The 22,072-nt window shown below is 35.3% G+C and overlaps 1 protein-coding gene across 2 annotated transcripts in view; it reads right to left on the bottom strand.

Annotated features, from left to right (window-relative positions):
* Positions 1 to 22,072, bottom strand: part of Epha3 (EPH receptor A3) — a 378,741-nt gene that overhangs the window by 124,050 nt on the left and 232,619 nt on the right. For both annotated transcript variants that reach the window (XM_004663303.2, XM_004663302.2), the window contains exons 4-5: positions 12,089 to 12,244; positions 11,047 to 11,382 (exon numbers count right to left, since the gene is read on the bottom strand). In XM_004663303.2, coding sequence (XP_004663360.1) covers positions 11,047 to 11,382; positions 12,089 to 12,244 — 492 coding nt within the window. The remainder of the gene's footprint in view (positions 1 to 11,046; positions 11,383 to 12,088; positions 12,245 to 22,072) is intronic.

Below are 22,072 nucleotides of genomic sequence, written 5' to 3'. Positions count from 1 at the left end.
AGTAGTTAGAGTTATATAAAGAGAAATTGTCTCAAAGTAAATAAACAAAAACCAAATTATCTATGAGCCAAGCAGTGAAGACTTTTACAATAATGCAATGTTTACCTGTATATTCACTCTAATATTTACTGCTAATACTACTCCAACTACCAATTACAGTACTTAAAAAAATAAAGTTAGATTCTCTATGAGTTGTAGTATTGAATTTCTTTTTTCTACCTTTCCTTATATCTTTTTACTTGAAGCAATATCTCAAGATGCCTGTTATGCACTGCAGTGAATTGAACATGGGTAGTATCCCTGAAAGATAATAAACAAAGGCCGAGTGGACTGGGTAGCAGCTTTGGGAAGCCCTATGTACCTTTAGGAAGTAGAACCTGGGGCACTGGGGAGCCTGCAGAGATGTCTTAGCAGTTAAGGTGCTTGCCTGCAAAGCCTAAGAACCCAGGTTTGATTCTCCAGGTCCCAGGTAAGCCAGATGCACAAGGTGGTGCATGTGTCTGGAGTTCGTTTGCAGTGGCTAGAGACCCTGGTGTGTCCACTCTCTCTCTCTCTCTCTCTCTCTCTCTCTCGTTTTCTCTCTTTTTGTTTCTCTAACAAATAAAAAACATTAACAAAACAAAGTACAACCCATTGACAGGTTCTCACATCACTGGTGTGGGCTCTTTGAGGAGATGAGAGGGCTCTCAATTCTCAGTCTCTCTCTATCTCTCTGTGACTCTCTTTCACTAACTCTCTTTTTACTCACCTCTCTCCATAACTGTTGGAGATTTGTCCTTTCCCTTTGATACACAATAATCCTGCCACAAGATGTCACACTTACCAGAGACCCAAACTAATGAAGCCTAGTGATTTCATATTTGAACATCCAAAACTGAGAGCTAATGCAAACCTGTGTATTTCATATACAGATTGTGTCAGCTTTGTTGTTGTTGTTGTTGTTAGAGTGCTGAAAAACTGACTGGAACACATGGGAAAAAGATTACCTTAACTGAAAAAGGGGGCTTGTAATTCTGAAATTATGGAGAAGAGATCATTCACTTAATATCATATAAAGTTGTACAGCATGCATAAAGATAAATGTATTTATTCAATTGTTATTTAACAAGTAATGAAAATATTATCTATAGCTTTATATAAGTTAACCTTACTAAAGTAGAGAAAAAATGCTCATTGAACCAGCTGTGCTGGTACATGCCTTTAATCCCAGCACTTGGGAGGCAGAGGTAGGAGGATCAGTGTGAGTTTGAGGCCACCCTGAGACTACAGCCTGGGCTAGAATGAAACCCTACCTAGAAACCAATAGAAAATAAAATGCTCAGCTGGACATGGTGGTGCATGCCTTTAATCCCAGCACTCGGGAGGCAGAGGTAGGAGGATTGCCATGAGTTCAAGGCCACCCTGAGACTACAGAGTTAATTCCAGGTCAGCCTGGACCAGAGTGAGACCCTACCTCGAGAAAACAAAAAAAAAAAAGAAAAGAAAATGCTCATTTTAGGAAAAATAAGAATTAAGAAACTTTTATGCGGAATAAGTATTGTGTGTTTTGAAAGGACTCAGTTAAGAAAAAAGACAACAGTGACATTGGCATGCACTGGTTATTTATTTTCATTTATACATGCTATAGTAAACATCATATTTCCTTCTCTAGCTGGCATTGGTATTTTGCTTCTTGTGAAAAGCCTTCAGGAGTAGATCCAATTAATGGTAACCATATACCTCCAGGCACATGGGAACTCAACTAATTATAGTAGGATTAAGAATCAGAAATACAGACCAAATAAAATTTCAGTTTAGATTCTGGAAGCTTCTATACTGTCCCATCTGCTAATGTTTTATATTGTTATGGACATAGACTAAAACCAAGTTCTGGATAACTGTCAGTACCATGTGTGTTTTTAGTTTTGTTCATTGTGTAGGTATGCAATACTACAGCAAGAGGGTGGGGTGGAAAGACATAATTAATGTGCCAAACGATGTGGAATGCACCTGGGATACTGTGACACATCACTGCAGAGTGATGTTCCCAGACAACATGGGGATCTGACTCAATTTCAACTGTGACAGACTCAATTATCACACAAGTAAAATATATGATGAAATCATGACATACCTAAACTTGGAAGATCTGGGCCAGACTCAGACCCTACATAGCTGAGAGAAATAACAGTTTAAGGGTATTTTAGCACTTAGGTTTGGATAGTCTTACAGTGACACACAGAGGAGCAGGATGCGGCAGAATGCATCAGCAGAGTCATCGGATCACTATGTCTTCACTCAGATTCACCTCACTGAGCCCACAGAATGTTTTCTTTCAAGTTCTGAAGGAAATTCATGTAGACTCTTCTAGTACTACATTTAATACCCAAGAACATAATTGCATAGCCAAACATATTCCTATAGGAACTACAACAATATGTGGTCCTCATTTAATAGGAATCTAGCAAAAGAAAAGCAAGGTGGATAGAAACTATATTTTTTATCTTAGGCAATGAATCTGTATATATATATACATGTGTATGTATGTATGTGTGTGTGTGTGTATATATATATATATATATATATATATATATATATATATATATATATATATATATACATCTATATATATATGTATATGTATATGTATATGTAAATATATAATTTGAGATTTAGTAAGTATTTGCTTCTATTAATGCATGATGTTACTTTATTCTATGAAATATCAGGCCACATGCACATGCATGAGCTAACTTCTAAAGAACCTTTTCTAAGAGGGTAAACATCACGTGATGTTCCATTAATTGGTAAATATTTTTGTTTTATATGTCATTTAAAATAAATTTAAGTTAAATACTTTTAAACCTCCCAAAAACTGCTGGTACATTAAAATTTATTAGTCACAAAATGTAGAATTTTTGTCCCAGTTTTACAAAAATATATAGAGAAATAAAAGAAAATTATGTTTAGATTTCTGCTTTACTCTTTTCATCTGATAGAAATTTTTAGTCAGAAGAAAGAGGGTTTTTCTTTATTGCAAAGAAGGGACTTATCCTTCATCACCAGATTAAAAGGATGATGGAGATTATTTAGTCTAAACCTGAGGACAGTCTTTTATTGAATTGAATTGCCTTTAAGATAGTATCATTCTGTGAATAACGTAGTAGTGCATCAAAGTTAAAGTCAGTAGTGTTCCATTTGTTTTAAAGAAAAACATGATTTATAGAATAAAAATAATAAAATTCCTATAGTTAGATCAAACATTTAGAAAATCCTATAAATAAGAACCACATCCACTTTCCTTCTTACTTTGTATCTGATTTGAATTCATAGATATTGATTTACTTGTTTGTTACTATTTTGGGGGGAGGATGATGACACTAGCAATTGAAATTTGGGCCTCATAAGCAAGCATTCTGTCACTGAGCCACAGTCACGTCATTGTTAATTTGTTACTGTGACTGGAAGCTAAAGACAGCACAGACCCATTTATTTTGTCAGAGGAACACTAGTGAGCCATTGGTTTTCTAGTACTTGCACATGAGATCCTAGTATGGGATAATTTTAAAGTCTTGATTTTATTGAGGTTATAAGTTTGTCAATTTTTTATTTAGAAATTTGTCATGAAATATTTGTAGTAAAGGAGATATCTGCCTGTAAGTCTGTAACTTACTCTCAAGTGATTCATGAGTAATGTACATTAATAAAGAAAGATGGGGAAAGGATATGGTAAGTATTAATTTGAGGAAGTTTTGTTGAAAGTATAATGTGCACTATTACATTGTAACATTTTGCTACCGATGCACAAATAAAATAGTAGGATTTAAATTATCAACATATAGTCAGGATTTCAATGAGTTGAAGTGAAAAGGTACTAGGTTATGTTAGTGTTCAGGAAGAGGAAAGTTAAAATAGAATCAGCAGAAAAAAAACATAATAAATGTCCTTCCTTCAAGGAAAATATTCAAAAGGAAGGAATGAGAGTCTCATAAAAATAAAGAAAATAGTTGCTTAATATGGAGTGATATGCATTCCAGAAACACAGATGGAGGTAAATTTCTTTCATCTAATATAAATTGAGTGAAATGCAATGGAATTTACTGAAGTGTAAGCTTAAGTTTATTTTTCTCTAGGATTCCAAGACAAAAAGAGTCCTAGAGCTGACAGAACTGCAATGTCAGCAATCTGGCTTTCAAAAATTCAATTAGAAAGGCCCCAAAGTCCTAAAACTTACTTAGTTTTAGATTTAATTTATTACTCAAAAATTTTACATGCCATTTTAGCATTAAAAATAATCATTTTAGACAGTTCTAGCACTTATCCAATTGTATCATTAAGCTAATTCAGTCTCTTATTATACTTCAGGCATCCACTTGCTAAGTATTGTATTTACTCGGTTCATTCTCTGTTTTCCTCAAGATTAAAATTCTGAAAACATAGATTAAGTGAAAGTATCCTTCCAGTAAAACATATATCTCTTTCAAACTTTTCACCACCTAGTTTTCAAGTTTCTTGAATTTCCTTTGCCCATCCAACCTGATTTTTTTTCACCCCTTAACAAGAACTACCTCTTTTATCCAGCCTAGTTTTCTGTTTATTGGTAGATCTCAATGCCAGGGTTTTAAAAAGTATATTTTCTTTTTCATAAATATCTAATTTATGTCTATTCTTTCAGTTGTCAGCCACTTCTTCTCTTATTCATCTCATACATAGTAGATGTCCCTGTGTGTTGGGAACGGACAGAATGTGATCACAGTACAAGCATTCAAAATGCACAAAATGCATTTGATGATCCTTTAACCCAATCAGTGGAAAGAAGTATACAGCAGTTTCATCAGTTTCATACTTTCAAACATTTAATTTTTATTTGTTTGTTTATTTATTTGAAAGAGAGAAAGAGACAGAGAGAAAGAGAATCGCACATGGGCCTCCTAACACATGTGCCACCTTATGCATATGGCTTTGCATAACTACTAGGGAATGAACCTGCATCCTTTGGCTTTGCCAGCATGTGCTTTTACTGCTTTGCCATCTCTCCAGCCCAGGATCATGCTTTTACTTAATATACTTTAGTTTTTCTTTAGTCTTAGAATATGAATATAATTAGGGTATATTTTATTTAATTGCATTATGTGTTTGTAAATATAATCTTTGCAGTACCTAAGTTCTGACACTTAGGAGGGACATAATTTAGGAAGATTTAAAATTATTCAAAAGAAAAATCAGTAGCATGTGGGAATTAGAAATCTAGAAGTCATATCAAGGATGACTCTAAGCATTAGAATTAGTTAACCTGGGAAAAAAATGGTGGTCCAACTAATTGAGAATAGAAAAAAGCAAGTAGCAAAGGAACTTTGAGAGATAGCATTTTACCTATTAATCATGTATTCATTCAATAGCATTTGGTAATTGCGAGGAGTTAGAAGGTCTTTTATATTTGAATGTAAATAATGAACAACTCTTATACCCTACTCCAGTTTACATTGTTCTAAACAAATCTATTCAATTGGACATAAGTATACTTAATAAGAACTAATACTGGTCCTCAAGATATGACTTTTTATAGAGTAAGATAAGAATTAAGACCATAGCAGGATAAAGGACTGAGTATAAATGAAAGAACAGAAGAAATGATGATTACTGTGAAAAATCTAATATCACAATGAAAATTATAGAAAAAATCAGAATCAGATCATGAATTTGTGATAAAAGTCTAACACAAACATGCACCTCCATGTGATTCCTGTCACTGAGTTATTTATCCAAGAAAAGGAAAAACCAATGCAACAGACAAAAATAGAGATGAAAGAGTACTTGTTAAAGATATTAGAAGGGAAGGAAATTTAAGAGCACATTATTTAGTTTGAAATCAATAGAAGTTAGTACATATGGGAGAAATTAGATTTAGATATGGAGAGACAACATTTTCTTTTCCTCCTTCAATATTATTATCTTAAAACACTAGAAGAAAGAATCATCCAGAAAGAATGAGGAAGTAAATGAGGGGATTCCATTGTGGGAAGGGTGGAGGTGTGCATGAGTTATTTTCTCATTGTTGGAACAGAAAATCCTGACCAGGTGCAACTGATGGAAGAGACAGTTTAATTTCTGAATGTCAGAACAGGTAGCAGTCTGAGCATCATATCTCCATGGCACCAGGAAGGAAGTAGTCAGGATGAGGAATCTATACCCAGTGGACTAGTCTATAAAATTCAAGGTTTGCCACCAATGACACACTTCCTCTAGCAAGGCCCCATCTGCTGTGAATCAATTCTGAAGCTTAATAACAAACATATGAGGCTCTAGGAACACATCATATTCAAACCACTACAAGGTAGAAGGACATTTTCACATAGGATATCTTAAAGAAGTTCTAAAATAGTGACTAAGAAGCAAGGACCAATCTTCTTGTGCATGGCACAAGTCATCACAGGTTCCCAGAAAGGCCTCTCTTTGTGTCCTAGTCAGTATTCCTTAGCTTTGTGTTGTGTCACTGAATGGCAGAAAGAACAAGAAAACTTGGAAGTGGAGTTTGGTTGGGAGACAAAGCAAGGGTATGATCTCTTGATGAATAGCTGGCAAGACCGCTTGGGTCTTCGTTTTTCTAGCAGTAACATGGGGCCAGTGCTGTCTTTAAAAAATGTCTTAAATTCTCTGCTAATACCTCTTAGTCTAGTGTGAAATCATTGTCTGTTATAGAATGCCAGAAAGAAGTAGATTCAGTAACAGAGATGAATATTTTACTAATAGAATTTAGAATTTCTGGGGATGAATGGTAACTATACCTACTTTAAGAAGAAAACAAAATGTATTAATTTACTTCAGGCTACAACTTCAAAGGCATTTGTTTTGCAAAGTGTAATTATCCCTCTTCACATTTGACTCATGGATTGATGGATACAATCTTTATATAGAAGCTATTTTTGTTTAATTTTACTGACAAACTCTGTGCAAGTATTAAGCACTGAGAACTAATATCTGAATTTACCACATAATCCCCCACAATTTAGAGGAGGCCTTATCAAGTTCTTATCATAAAGCATTTGCAATGTAATCAAGAGGAAAATCAGCAAACTCAATCTCAGAAACTAAATTAAAAGGGACATGTTCATGTTTATCCCTTATATCCATGTCAAAGATAAAGAGCCTTAGAAGGAATTTAAACACTATGGCATTATATCTCCACAGCCAAATCCTTCTATTGGGAAGAGGGTTGATTTTTAAGGCTACCATTCTATTAACCTTCACAAGAACAAGAATAAAAAAAAAAACAAGAAACAGTTCTGATAGAAATTACATTGCTTACAAAGTGTATATATATTATATATGTATATATATATATATATACACATATGTAATACATATATATATGTAATATATATGTACATATACATGTATATATGTGCACATGCATTTTATATTTTATATATATTTGCATATATATATGTATATGTGTATATATATATATATATATATATATATATATATATATATATATGTATTCCTGGGGATTTAAAGATGGAGCAAAGTTTGACATGCATGTAAAATGATATAAACACCCTGAATTAAATATATCAAATGTTTATTGGTATATATTGTACACAAATTTGTGATTAAATTAAAAAAAAAACATATAATGGGTTTAAGAAGAGGTACTGAGGTCATGCCTCATGGATTCCTGTCTTCCTCTGTGATTTGTAACTGGAAGGCCAAAGCATCAACCCCATTTATTCTGCAAGGCCTTGCCCTGCTTCTGGTTGCCACTTTGCCTCTATTCTCTCACTGTATGCATTTAAAGCTATTAGTTTCCTGACAAATGCATTGCCAGAACACCAGCAGGGAATGATAAGATAGGAAATGAGAAGTTCTTGCTTGTTTTTAATACCTTTGTGTTTGACTTAGGAGATAATTAGAACTGAGATTGATGTTACTCTTTTAAGCAAGGTAGTAAATCAGGTTGAAATATAAGATTTGGGAAACCATTTCCCCCATCACTAAAATTGTGAAGAAACTCCATGTTTATTTCATAGAAGCCACAATCATGTAATATATAGCAATAACCTTATTACTGTTTCTTAGAATTAAACTTAAATAAACCTGTTACAAATATTGAAATAGTATTAATTACAAAATTGAGGCACAACAGAAGCACATACTGGTGTGACTGGGATCCAGCTCCAACTGGAGAAATCCAATTTGGTAAGCAAGGTTAAAATAATAATTTTTGATTCAATACATTTTTTTGAAAAGTCACACCTTCTCCAAAAAAGACTTATGCATTACTGTGTGATAAGGTAAAACAAACAGAAAATCAGTATAATAGATCAGAAGCAAAATTGGAACAAAAGTAAGATTTTAGATAAGAAAAATACATATTTGAAAATAACTAGTGAAGGGTGTGGTGACAATCAAGAGCCCCTGGCTGGGGAGGTCATAATACTTAGAAGGAAGGCTACCATGAGTATTTGGCTAAATGGATACATTATGTACACCAAATGGTACTCTAAATATTTATGTTCATGTCTGCATATTCATGCTGCTTTCACTTTTGTTGAGAGAAGTTCCTCTTTTCAGAGGCTAGTGATTACTGGGGAGGCTGAAAATACATCAAAGTGCTGGGTAGAAGTGACAGCGGAATGCTCAGTACTAAGTGATCACTCCATAAGGCTCAGAGACCACAGTAGAAAGAGGCAGTAGAAAAATGTAAGAGTGAAATTAAAAGTTAGCAGTGTTTGGGAATGCTTTCTTCCACACATCTCATGGCTGTTACATTTGTGATCTCACAGTGACTAACTCTATCTACAGAAGACCTATACAATATGAGGGCAAAAGTCTGATGACATCAAAATAGAAGAGGAACTAGCCATAAAGAATAGGGGTCCGGTGAAGAGGGCTGAGGTGTGGGGATGAGAGTTTGTGGGAGGGAATTATGATGGATTATGATCTAGATACATTTTGCATATTAATGGAGGGCTTCAATAAACCATTTTTTTAAAAGTTCCCCAATTGATAAGGACCTTCTCAGCAGATTGGGGTGCCAGTCCCTACTCTGGAGACTCCTCTAGTGCCAAGATGTATCTTTGCATTTGCTGAGTTATGAGCGAATGAAATTAGTTCAGGATACCAATGAGCATGTTTGAGAAGCTTAACAGTCTTGATATGCTTCAATTCTAAATTACAGAATTTGAGACATTAGAATTTGAACTACAAGCTGAAAATGTCAGCAACCATACAAGTCATACTATAATAGACTTGCTGAATTACTTACGTGGCTGACACTATGAACAAAAGCTGATGGTAGCTGAAATTTAAAAAAAAAAAAAATCCTGACCCAGCCCATGGGGAGACACAAACTGAGATGAGTTTCTTGACACTTATTTAATGGCTAGACTAATTCCATCTGAGCCAAGATGCCAGCCATGCCTGTATCTCTTGCCTGTAGCCATGCAAATATATCTTGATATCCTCAGAGCAAAGGGTACTTCCTACTGAGGGCCAGATGGACTTTCATAACTTAAGTCAAATACATGTTTGAAGCTGAGTTTACAGAGAGTCTTGGTTTCCAGCTCAGAGCTGAGCCTCTCTGGCGCAGACACAAGCAGCTGCGTTTCCACTTATAGTACCCTTAAGGATGCCATCCTCTCTCCTCCTCATACCTACTTCCTTCAAGAGCCTTTTCAGTCCCAAAGTATATTTCTGTGTAAAAAACACAGTAGGATCTTCGAATGGAACTGCTTGGGATGTGTGGCAGTTCCCATAGATTGTATCCCTACTTCTGACACTTTTCTAGCAGTAATTATGAACAACTGACTCTGATCATTTTAACTGTGAATAAACAATGTCGATTAAAGAACAAAGCTGTTCATTGCCTATGTGTCAATAATGGAAAATGACTGCTGGGTCTCAAAGGGCCATCATATTTTTTTTCCTGTAAATTATAAGCCATCAATACATTTGAAAGATCAACAACTGAAATTTTATAAGTAAAAATTTTAAGTAGCTTAGCTAGATTATTTAAGCAGTAACTGAAAGAACACAATTTACAGATAATAGAAAAAGATGCAAGATAAAATATGATACTTTATAAGGTTGCTCATTTTTTTCATTCAACTTTTAAAAGAACATTTGGCTTATAACCTATCAACATATATTATTATTATTTTTGTTTATTTTTATTTATTTACTTGACAGCGACAGAGAGAGAAAGAGACAGAGAGAGAGAGAGAAAGAGAGAGAGAGAGAGAGAAAGAGAATGGGCACGCCAGGGCCTCCAGCCACTGCAAACGAATTCTACACGCATGCACCCCCTTGTGCATCTGGCTAAGGTGGGTCCTGGGTAATCAAGCCCCCAACTGCGGTCCTTAGGCTTCACAGGCAAGTGCTTAACTACTAAGCCATCTCTCCATCCCAACACATATTATTTTTAATTGATAACATTTTTGGTGGAAAATATGATTGGTGAAAACATATTAGACCTTGCCTGGAAAAAATATTAAAACTAATGACTTGTAATGTCTTCTAAGACCTGTTTTTAACATACTTTTCTATAATTCCATATTTTGAATTTATTAGCTCAAAATATCTATTAGAATGTCTGTTTGCATTCTTGTCCTTAACTATGTGGGCAAGAGTATGATGCTCATGCTTCATAGCGATTTAAAGTAACTGAGTAACTCTACACAAATCAAAATTTAACCAACATACATATTTTTATGCTTTGAAAATCGTGGATAATCTTTTAAAACCTCAGGGAAAATGCCTGTTAAGTTCTCGTAAATTTGAAATTTCCAAGGAGCCCACCCCTACCATCTCAGAATGCAAAATCTGTGTTGATTCCAAATAGAGGGCAAAGGATAAAAATTGGGTTTTAAACCGTAGGACAAGTAGAGTTTGCTGTTACCTGAAGAATTAAAGTGATAACTGGATGTATCATAACTGTCTCAAGATGATCCAAAAGAAAATACAACAGATCCATCTAATCTTTGCCTCTCACGTCCCTGCACACCCCAACCTCTCTGCTGGGCTTCACTTGCAAGGAAGAGTGAGAAGCTTCCCAGGTGTACTCACCTGCCTGGTTGGTTGTGATGCTGACGGCAGCAAACTGTCTTGGTGGGGAGCTCAGCTCTGACACTCCGTTAGCGGCATCGATCTCAAAGGTGTAGTTGGTGTGGGCAAGGAGGTCAGTCACTGTCACCGTGGTGTTGGTGAGTCCGAACTGTCGAGGGATGAAGTGGACGTGTGGGCTGCAAGGCTCACACTGCTTGACGTTCCACCCGCATTTTTTACATATGATGTTGAAGGTGATATCCTTCCGGCCTCCTGTGTCTAGGGGCCAGCTCCACTCCAGGATTACTGAGGTTTCGTTGATATTAGAGATAACATTTCTGGGTGCGGACGGAGGTCCTGCGAAGTAGTTCAACAAAGATTAACGAGCATCACTTCTGTTTCCCACTCCAAAGGAAATAGATCACTTATGGTGGGGCTGCAAGAAGTAAATAATCGTTCTGTCTCTATTATCTCCTTTAATTCATCCTTAGAGGATCCGCAAGACTACAGATGCATGGACTCAAGAGCAGTGTCCTCCCCACGCAATGAACAGGGGAGTTTTGTCTTAAGACTGAGGATTCAGTCACCATGCCCAACAAAGAAATTTATTGCTCAAATCAATACCCTTGTGAATTGTTATGTAAACTTCAGTTATTACTTTTATAAATCTTAGTCCTTTTTTCATATGACCTATGACCAAGAGATAGCAAGAGGAACTAGAAAAGGAAAACCATAAATTTATGGCCTCTAACCTCCCCCTGTCCTGTCAGATGGAATGCCAGATCTTAAAACAAGATACAGAAAATATTCTTTCTGGGGCTTGCATTGCAGGAAGTGCTTTAGAGACGAATTTGTTTTGTGTGATAAATGTTACGTTTGTGGTGAGCCAAGCATGGAGAAGTAAGCAGAGAAAGCCCTCACTTTGCACATGGATAAGGGAAGGAAATGGGGGAAATGCTTCAAATGCGCACAGGGACACAAACTCAAAAGCCAACGGCACACTAAGGAGGAGACAACAAAAGCCGAACGAAACATGGAGGCTGGTGGCAGCAGAACTACTCACGGGTACAAGCCATGGATGGAGGGTCTTTGTCTGCCCGGAAGTGATTATTCTCACACCTGCAGTGCGTTGAACCATCTTCTTGAGTGGAACTGTGAGGTGGGCACTTAGCACACTTCGCATTACCGTCCGAAGCTTTATAGAAGCCTGGTCGACAAGCTGCGAACAGAATAGCTTTCTTAAGGTTCAGCAATCACTGTGTATGTGTATTTTGAAAATATGCAAAACCGATTTCAGAATACTAGAACAGTTTCCTCATGAGTACGAAATCCTTTTTTTTTTTTTTTTCCTCCCATAACTTAAAGAACCAAATAATATGGCCCTGTGTAGTATTTTTCAACTTATACTTTTGAATTTACACCAAATGTTAAGGGAGAAAAAAATACTCCACACAATTCAGATTATTTTTGGCACCAGAGTACTAAGAAATCTGCAGCTTGTGTTTTCACAGCTTTACTTGGCATTGGATTATTTGAGAAAATACAGCAAAACCATATCACCCTGTATTCATTCCCTCTTTAAAACATGATGCTATACATGCGTTATCTGCACTACAGTTAGCAGCATATTGCCCATTGACTTGCTTGTGAATTGTTCTCTCTGTAAAACTTTGTTAAATTACATGGAACTGAGGTAAAAATACATCATGGCTTCCTATATATGCATGTGCCACATAGCCATACGTACATGCATATCCCTACTATTAAGACTTGATTTTCATAAACTGTGGTTACTTTTGTTTTGATAATGCCCTTTTGAAATTCTGTGGCAATGACTTACAATAAAAGCTTAAATATATTTCCTTCCTTGTGTCTGAAATAGGAAAGCATGGCAAGACCTAGATGACACAATTGTGAATTGCTACTAGAAAAAGTCCTTTTCTAACTTAGTTCCCTTCTCTCTGCCCCTATCTCTGCATAACATATTTTGTAAGTCCAATAAGCTGCATAACAAACATTGATTTCAGTTTACTATTAAGCATTTGCCTCTGTTTATTACCTTTACAATGATATACCTGAATCATATTACTTTCTTTTACCCTCATGGTATATTAAAATGTTGTGCCATTTCATTTGATTCACTGTAATAACAACAATAATGATAATGGAAGCTCAGACTATAGTGAAATTCCTAAGATAAAATCTATTAACATTGCTTTATGGGAGTAATTCAGTATTCAAGTCTTTAGGTTTCATTTTTGGGAGTCAATAATTGCTCAGACTTTACAACTGAAATTCAGTGCTACAAAATTTTATTTTCCTCCAAGAGGAAAAAAATAATACACCTCCATGGAAAAATCTTAACTCTTCTTTTACAAGCATTAAATGTTTTTCTTAAAGGTATCAGATAATACACATGCTAGAAGTCCTTTTTAGTGAAAGTTTCTTGAAATAAAGAAAGGGTAAGTACACCACCAAAAAAAATCATTTGGATAACATTAACAGAAAACAATCACTAACCTAGTCTTGCTATTTTCTAGTTCCTCTAAGAATGACCATTCTAGGATGATTTTACAGAACTTGAGTAATTTAATATCACATAGAGACTTATTCAAATATACTGAGTGAAACATATGATAACATCATAATTTTTTTTTTCATTGTTCTTTACACTGGTTAGAAACTCCCACCCCTATCTCACATGCTCATACATCAGAGGGAAATGAGATCAAGTATATAAATAAGCTATGCACTTAACTTATGAATTGAATTTAGTGCCTCACATAATAGCTTTTAATTTTCAAGAGGGCATTGCTGAGTCTTTAAAAAATCAAGTTACAATACCCAGATGTACCTTGTTATTTTGTTTGCTTATAAGTCTATCTTTATGTTTTGTTTGAGACTTTCATGGTTTAACATTTGTCATAAAAGTATTCATTAAGCACTCAACCACTTTTTGTTAATACTGTCTATGCCTATATGATACTTATCCATAAACACTAGACAGTCCCATGCTCACCTCTTAGCTGTGAAACAATTTATCAGGATTATTCACAATAGATTAAAGGTAGCTACACTCAATAAATCTAGAAGGTATGAATATGACTCAAGCCAGTAAGTAGAATTTATCTGGTTAATGATAAAGTATAATAGATGTAATGGCAATAAATAAAAAGACACATAGTCACATATTTTATAAATATTCAGCATACATTTCTGCATGTTTAGGGTCTTTGACAGCCACAAATGTAAAACTATTTCCAATTCTATTCGTACCAAAAGGGATCTTCACATGGTAAGAAGGCAGTAAGCAAGGGACTGAACACACTGAGTAAGTGCTCTATTCCGATTGGAAGATTAGAACAGGCTCTATGTGAGCCACTTGAGAGTCATCTGTAAAGTAGGAGCCAGCCAGTAAGAATTCCAATTAAATGCACAAATAGGTCAAGAGAAGAAGGCAAACCATTATGTAGAAAAATAAATGAGTATTATTGATGGTTACTCTAGCATCAAACATCTCTTCCTGCTTGATAACAGAATAATGATTTTGTTGAGAATTTCACCGAGCCAAGTAAAAACCCTCACCCAGATTTTATTTCAATTAGGAATGCCCCAAAATGTGATTAAAAATATAGACCCAGAAATATGATGAAACTCAGATTCCCTTTTGGGAAAATGGGCAAATGTAGAGGATGCCACTTTTTCTATATTATGATGTCATTTTTTAAATTACATTGAACAAAGTCTGGATGCTTTAAACTTGAGGACTTAAGTCCAGATGGCAAAGTTACAAATAACTGTGGTTAGATTCTACAGATTCTGAGAGTTGCCAAGTAGTGCCAACTACTAATTCTAGACATTCACTGAGAACCAAACCTGAAAACAGATCCATCCTATAAGAATATCTCAGCTGGGCATGGTGGCGCACACCTTTAATCCCAGAACTCAGGAGGCAGAGGTAGGATTGCCTTGAGTTCAAGCCCACCCTGAGACTACATAGTAAATTCAAGGTCAGCCTAAACTAGAGTGAAACACTACCTCAAAGAAAAAAAAAAAAAGAATATCTCGATTTTTGTAGATATCTTTATTATTTCTGAAGGATAATCATACGTACCATCTCAGTGATATCTTATCATAGGCAAAATGATTACCATAGATATTAATATGCTTATTAATATGCTTATTTCATACCGTGGATACTTGAAGGAAGAACAATAAGACAGAAAAATTCAGTTGCATAGTTTAGACAAGGTAGTTTTTTTTCCCCGTTTTTAATTTTTTATTTTTTAACCTTTGGATTTTGAGAGTCTTGCTATATAGACTGAACTTGCTTGATCCTCATTATGTAGCCAAAGCTGGCCCTCAAATTCATGATAATGCTCCTGCTCAGGTGCTCAAGTGCCAACATTACAGGCATTTGCTACCAACCAGGCATGACTTTTTTTTTCTGATTTTAATCGTATAACCTAATTATTGAAAATATTTTCTAAAAGTGCAATATTTCCTTACTCTCCATTGGAGAATCTGCTTCTCTTTTCCAGATAGATGCAGATCCTAAGAAGAGAGCTGCCCCAACATACCTCAAAAGGGGCCCAACTGAAACTAAGGACAACTGGCGAAATAAGCAAGGGTGATGTTTTCCTGTCAACCGGATACCAGCACAAAGGAGATCAATGCAGAGAAAAATCAACTCCTACCAAATCAGAGAGCCAAAGCCTCAGAGGCCCCCAACACCTCAGCACTGAAGCAGACCAAAAATGAACCCAACATGGCTCAGGGAAATCTTGCGGAAGAGGGGGCGGAAAGAATGTCAGAGTTACATGTTGGGTCATGATTTTCAGAGACATTTATCATACTAATAACTGGGGGCTAACTCCACAATGCACGACCCATTTTCATTAACAAGGAGGGTCTAATGGGAGGGGGTAGATCACAGATGAGCCTAAATAATGGTACCAAACTGCCTGTATACACTGAAATGAAAACTAATAAATTAAATTTAAAAAAAAAGAAAAAAAAGAACTGAGACACAGAAAAAAAAATATTTTGTACCAATTCTAAAATTAATTTTTGAAAATGCAAGCTGTCTTTTTCTGTTCATGTATGAAGAGGACCTACTGCTAGTAAGGAACCATTTCAGAAATGCTAGCTAATGCTACCTCTCAGGGATCTCCCATATATTTGATGTTTAGCATTGGCAGGAGCAAATATGAAGGATGTTAGTATTAGAAGTATTAGAAGACAAGAGGGATTTTTGTCACCTTGAAGAATATGGTAAATCCAAGTTCCTATCTGTAATTATAGTACTTGGGAGGGTAAGGCCAAAGATTGCCATGAATTCTAAACTAAGATGATACAGTGTGTGACCCCATCTCAAAGAATAACGCACAAAGTTACATGCTGAATTTAGAAAGCATATCAGTAAATTCTCCAGTTCTTCTTATAAATAGCATAATTATTATGATTTCTATGCTATGTACTAAGACTATCAAATATAATTTAGGCAATAAAGAAAAATTTTTTTCCTGCTATGTATTTTTACCTTTTGGATTTTGAGAAAGGGTTTTGATGTGTAGCTAAACCTGCTTGCTCCTTGCTATGTTGCCCAGGATGGTGCTTTTATTATGATTAAGTAATGTATTTCAATAACTAAATCATTGTTTTGGGGAAATACTCTTGATAAATGTATAATGGGAAAGTTTTTATAAAGTTTTTTAATTTGTTCATATAATAAGCTCACTTTATCCCACCTATAAGTCTTCTCCATCTTACCTAAATTAACTTGAACCTCCTTCATTCTTAGAATATCTTTATGGAATTACTGGAGAATTTACCCCTAAAATATATTTAAGTGTCCTTGATATTTTTGCTTAAAGAAACAGATATAGATTATATTTTGAAATTATCTGCTTACCTTCTTGAATGTAAAATTAATAAAATAACAATAGGCATATTTCTATGCTGTATGTTTTGTATGCCAAAAATACACCACATATAAAAGAAAAATCATTTCAGATAAAGAGTAGAAAGTAAATGCATTAATGTGCTTGTTTCCTTTCACTCCTCAAGAGAAGTCCTCATCCTGGGGGAACACCAAAGAAAACTGAGAGTAGACAAGAGGACATAAGAATGGAAATCCAGATTTATTCATGACTTCTTTTAAAATAAAAACGCTCTAGTTTTATAGTGAAGGTTCTATCTCATGTATACCAGAGACTAAAGTTATACTTGATAAAAGTAGATATACCAAACCCAAACCTGTTGCCAAATTAGAGCTCTAGTTTCTATCTTTCTGTAGTTTATCCAGTATTAAATATCTTCATTCTTTTCAGTCACATTCTGATAAAAAATGTATTCATAGGTTTAAATTCCACCTTAATAAAAAAACCAAAGGGTTATGAAACACATATCTGTTGTTAAGGAATCAGCACATTTTCCTCTCATTCTTGTTCTGTGTGAGGGAGATGGTGGTTTGCTCTATGAGGTTCTTGAGATGTATTCTCCATTGCTTGTAGAGGAGTTTGTTTCAGTTAGATAAGTGTGATGGAAAATTTCATGTTTGATTTCATGTGGAAAAGTGAAGGTAGAATTTCCCATGATTTAAAAGTAATCATTAATATACTAATTTAAGTGTGGGACTGGTACCTCCTCTAACCACTGAATTTTGTCATAGATTCATTCAGACTTGTACATGTTTGAATTCAGAATCAGACTTGTAAAAACAGTTTCATTTACTTACATATTACATTCAGTAAAATATTACTTGACTTTTCTCATACTTATCCTAATAAATTGATGTGTTTCCCACATGTTGGTGGAAAAGCAATGGCCTAGAATGGAGAAAATACAAAGTTTGAGCTTGTCTTTTATACTAAAAAAGTATTCACTCTGATTCATTTAAAAAGCATCCATCTCAAACTTTAATGGCAAGGTTAAAGTAATACCATGAAAAGTAATTGCCAGGTTCCATTTTAAGCCGTGTAATATTCTCAGGTAAGATGCTGAGTTGTGTGTTCATGGGAGTTGCTCCTTGTTACTGCTGGCCACTCTATGTTTCAAGCATGCTAGCTCCTAGACTTGATGAAGAAGCTTCATTTGTAATCAACTGCCCTCTCCAAATTTCAATTTCCTCATTTAAAAAATTACAGGCAGTGACTCCTAAACTCCTTCAGGTAAGAAGTTTTGTTCCAGGCAAGTTCAACATACTGGTTTTTCTTTTATGCAAAAGAGTGAAAGAGAGAGAGAGAGAGGAAGAGAGAGAGAGAATTAGTGTGTCAGGGCCTCCAACCACTATAATCAAACTTTAGACATGTGTGCCACCTTGTGTGCATGTGCAACCTTGTACACTTGTGGCACCTTGTGTGTCTGTCTTACATGAGACCTGGAGAGTTGAAAATGGGTCCTTTGGCTTCACAGGCAAGTGCCTTAAACACTAAGCCGTCTCCCCAGCCCAAGGTAAGACATTTTAAAATGTTAATATTTTGTTTCTAAATTTCTAAAATTTCTAACACTTTCTAAAAATATATGTAAAATGTATTTTCAGGGACTGGTGATATAGCACAAAGGTTAAAAGGTGCTTTCTTGCAAATCCTCCTTGTTACCCCAGGTTCAATTCCACATCTACCCATGTGAAGCCAGCTGGATAGACCATAGTTCCATTGTTGTAACAAGAGACACTGCTGCCCTTTCTCAACACACATGTGCCAATAAGTAAAAAATTTTTAAAGATGTACCTTCACATTAATCATTACTGGAAGAATTAAGATGTCATCAGAACTGTAAAGTCACATATGAAAACAAGATCAGGAATCAAAGTTCTTTTCTGGCTTGAATAAAATATATTTTTAAAAAAATGAGATTTTGCAGTGCTTTCATATTCCAGAGCTTCCAAAGAAGGACACGTATGTTGCTGATTGAGTGTATTAAAAAAAATACCTTGACTGCCAAAACTTCCTTACTAATTTTATATCATCTACAGGAACAATATAATAAAACTGACCTTAATGTGATTCTACCTATTTCTTGCCACTTGGATAGCATAGGCAGAATTAGATGCTTGTGAATACTATGGGAAAGAATAGTGATAAAAATCTAATCTGATGGCAATTACTCCAAATGATGCTGGTTTTTTTTATTTTTTTTAAATATAAAAAGAAATGAGTTTGTTTTCCTTTAATGACAAAGTTAATGAACACCATATTGAAAAAAAAAATTTAATTGTACATCCTTTCTTTTAGTTAGCTTGCATTGAGGATGTGTTTGCCTCTTTGTTGATAGCCTAGCCTTTAATTCTTCTATTCTAAATGCTTAGTGAGGTTCAACTTGTTATTTTATGAGCAAATCCCCAGATTTACTGAAGGAAAAGAAAGGGCACATAGGAAAGTCCCTTGCTAAATGTTAATTTGACATTGAGAAACACTACAAATATAAATAATATAATAGAAGGAAGTCAAAATAATAGTAATTGGCAGACATATTTTGGGAACTTGCTGATGAAGGCAAGACAATAAAACAGGAAGTAACTACTGCGTGCCAGTGGGGGTTAAAATAATAAACCACCAGCTATGGGAAATAATAAAGACAAAACGTATGAAACAGGGAGCATTGCAAGCACAATCTACATAGCGAATAGTAATTATAGAACAGCTTCCAGATAGAATCTTGGCTTCCTTCCCAAAGCACATAGCATATTTTTCCTCCAGGTTTTAATTGATGGGTTTGAGCTCTGCTGATACCAAGAATGGGTAAAGTTACCATAGTGAAAGGAAAACAAATGTACTTGGTAAACCCTGGTGGCTACTGTTGAAAGAAAGTAGACAGCCTTTCAATTGCAAAGTGAATTTTGTCTCCAGTTGACTAATGGGGTTGACTTTTTGAAGAAACATGGTCCTAATTAAGGGTTAAAAGGCTCATTTCAATATGAATTAACTTTAAGTTAAAAAATAAAAGCTGTTGGTAAATAGGGCTCTTTTAGTATTCAGACCATAGCTGTATACACAAGGCTATATTACAAATTCCCAGCCATAAACACAGAGTAAGGACCAGAACCAGCACAGACTAAAAGGATGATTTCCTGGCCTTGCAATTCTAGGCCTGACAGAGTCTATTTGCCAGTACAAGGTCAGAGCAACTGTTTATTCCCAAAATGAGCTGCACTTCACAATCTAAAAGGAACTCTATTCTTTGGCATCTGAATAGAGGTGAAAAGCCTGCAGGGCAAGGCTGGGCCATTTCAATACACTGGAAGTGGCTCTGCCCAGTCATTAAACCTGCCTGCAATGCACAGCATTTACACAGTGATCAAGTGTTTCCATCGTGTGCTCCTTTCTCAGTTTGACCAAAAAGTCTAAGGCAAAGTACCACCACACCACTAAGCACAACAGAAGTCATCTCAGTCTGCAATGGCTCCAGGGCGGCTCAGTAACAGGACTTTATTGTGTCTGTTGTTGTCCCCCCAGATTTAGGAAGACAGGTGCTCCAAACACTGAAGTACATCCAGTGTATGTTGACCAGAGAGAATGCTCCATGACTCTCTAGTCCTAGCAAGTCTTTAGCCAGCTTTCCTTCCAGGAAGAACTGTCTTCCCTAAGACTGGCACTGGTAGTGCTTTATAAATAATCATTACCAACACTCAGAAAATGAGATACACGAAAAGAAATATGGAGAGAATAACTTTTATATAGCACTATGATAATGAATGTCAAAGATGCCTACGCCATAAATCCACACAAAGAACCTAAAAAGTAGCCTTGAAAAGCTCTCTAGAACTGGGCTGGAAATTGGCTTTGGATCGCGGTGTTACTAGAATGACTCCAAATTATTCCTGTGAAGTACAGAAGAGCTTCAGCATCAAAATGCTCCCTCCAAAGTATGAGCATGTCCCACCCAGCATCAGAATTATGGCCAACACAAAAGAATTGGCCACCCATCTGTTACTTATGTTATTATAACATAATTTTAGAAAAATAAATTTATAGTCATTAAGTTTTGTAATACATCATGTCACTAAAATTAGGCATTTGAGATACAAAAGTGGCTATAAAAATTTCACAGTATTCAATGTATATGAATGCATAAAGAATGGCTAGGCTTGGATATGTTCTTCTACACACAAAAAACGTAGTAATATTGTTACATAATAAAAGTCATGATTTCTGAAATTGAAAGGTAGGTGAATATGTATATTCAGGAATTTTCATGAGAGTGTGAATGTTCCACATGAAAAATGGTTATAATATTGTTAGATTAAAACAGGTTAAAATAACATGTATTTCATCCTATTTTCATTTTTATCAATATTTCCTAATTTAGCAAATATAATGAACATTATTTCCTATCCAATAAGGTGAAAGAGGTGTCAGAAGCAGAAGTAGTGCCATGTACTTTGCAACCAGTGGATGGTTTTGTGTATGACGTGAGCTTTAGGTACATGTCATGCATATGTACAATACATAATAGAATGTATGTTGCTAAAATCTGGATGTCTCTGTCTTTTCCCAGATTGTTCCATTCATATTCACATGCACAAGTATAAACTAATCACAGTGTTGTTTTTTTTTTATCAGTACTTGCTTTGATTACACTACATTTTCTTTTTTTTTTTCTTTCTATTTGCAAGTGGAGAGAGATAAAAAGAATGGGTACATCAGGCCCTCTTGACACTAAAAATGAATCCCAGACACTTGTGCCATGTATGAATCTGGTTTTACATGGGCTCTGGAGACTTGAACCCAGCCTGTCAAACTTCACAAACAAGCACCTTGACTGTCAACCCATTTCCACAGCCTTATTTTAAGATATTTTCTTGCTCTTATTCTTCCCCCTTTCTTTGAAAAAACATCTACATGGTTAGAAGTTATGGTTCACTAAAATTTAGGATAACCAGGTAATGTGTATGCAACACGTTTGACCTTAACAATTATATCTGCATTTAGGAAAATTCATCAGAAAATAGTACATAAATTTTTTTAAGGAGAAACTTTCTTTCATGGATCCATCATGTGTTGGTATTATCATTTCCCTCCTCCCTGCCCCCATTCCACTCAAT

This window comes from Jaculus jaculus, chromosome 4, assembly GCF_020740685.1.
Source record: "Jaculus jaculus isolate mJacJac1 chromosome 4, mJacJac1.mat.Y.cur, whole genome shotgun sequence".
Classification (NCBI taxonomy): Eukaryota; Metazoa; Chordata; class Mammalia; order Rodentia; family Dipodidae; genus Jaculus; species Jaculus jaculus.
Note: the sequence above shows the minus strand (reverse complement) of the source record. Positions and strands in the feature narration are given on the sequence as shown.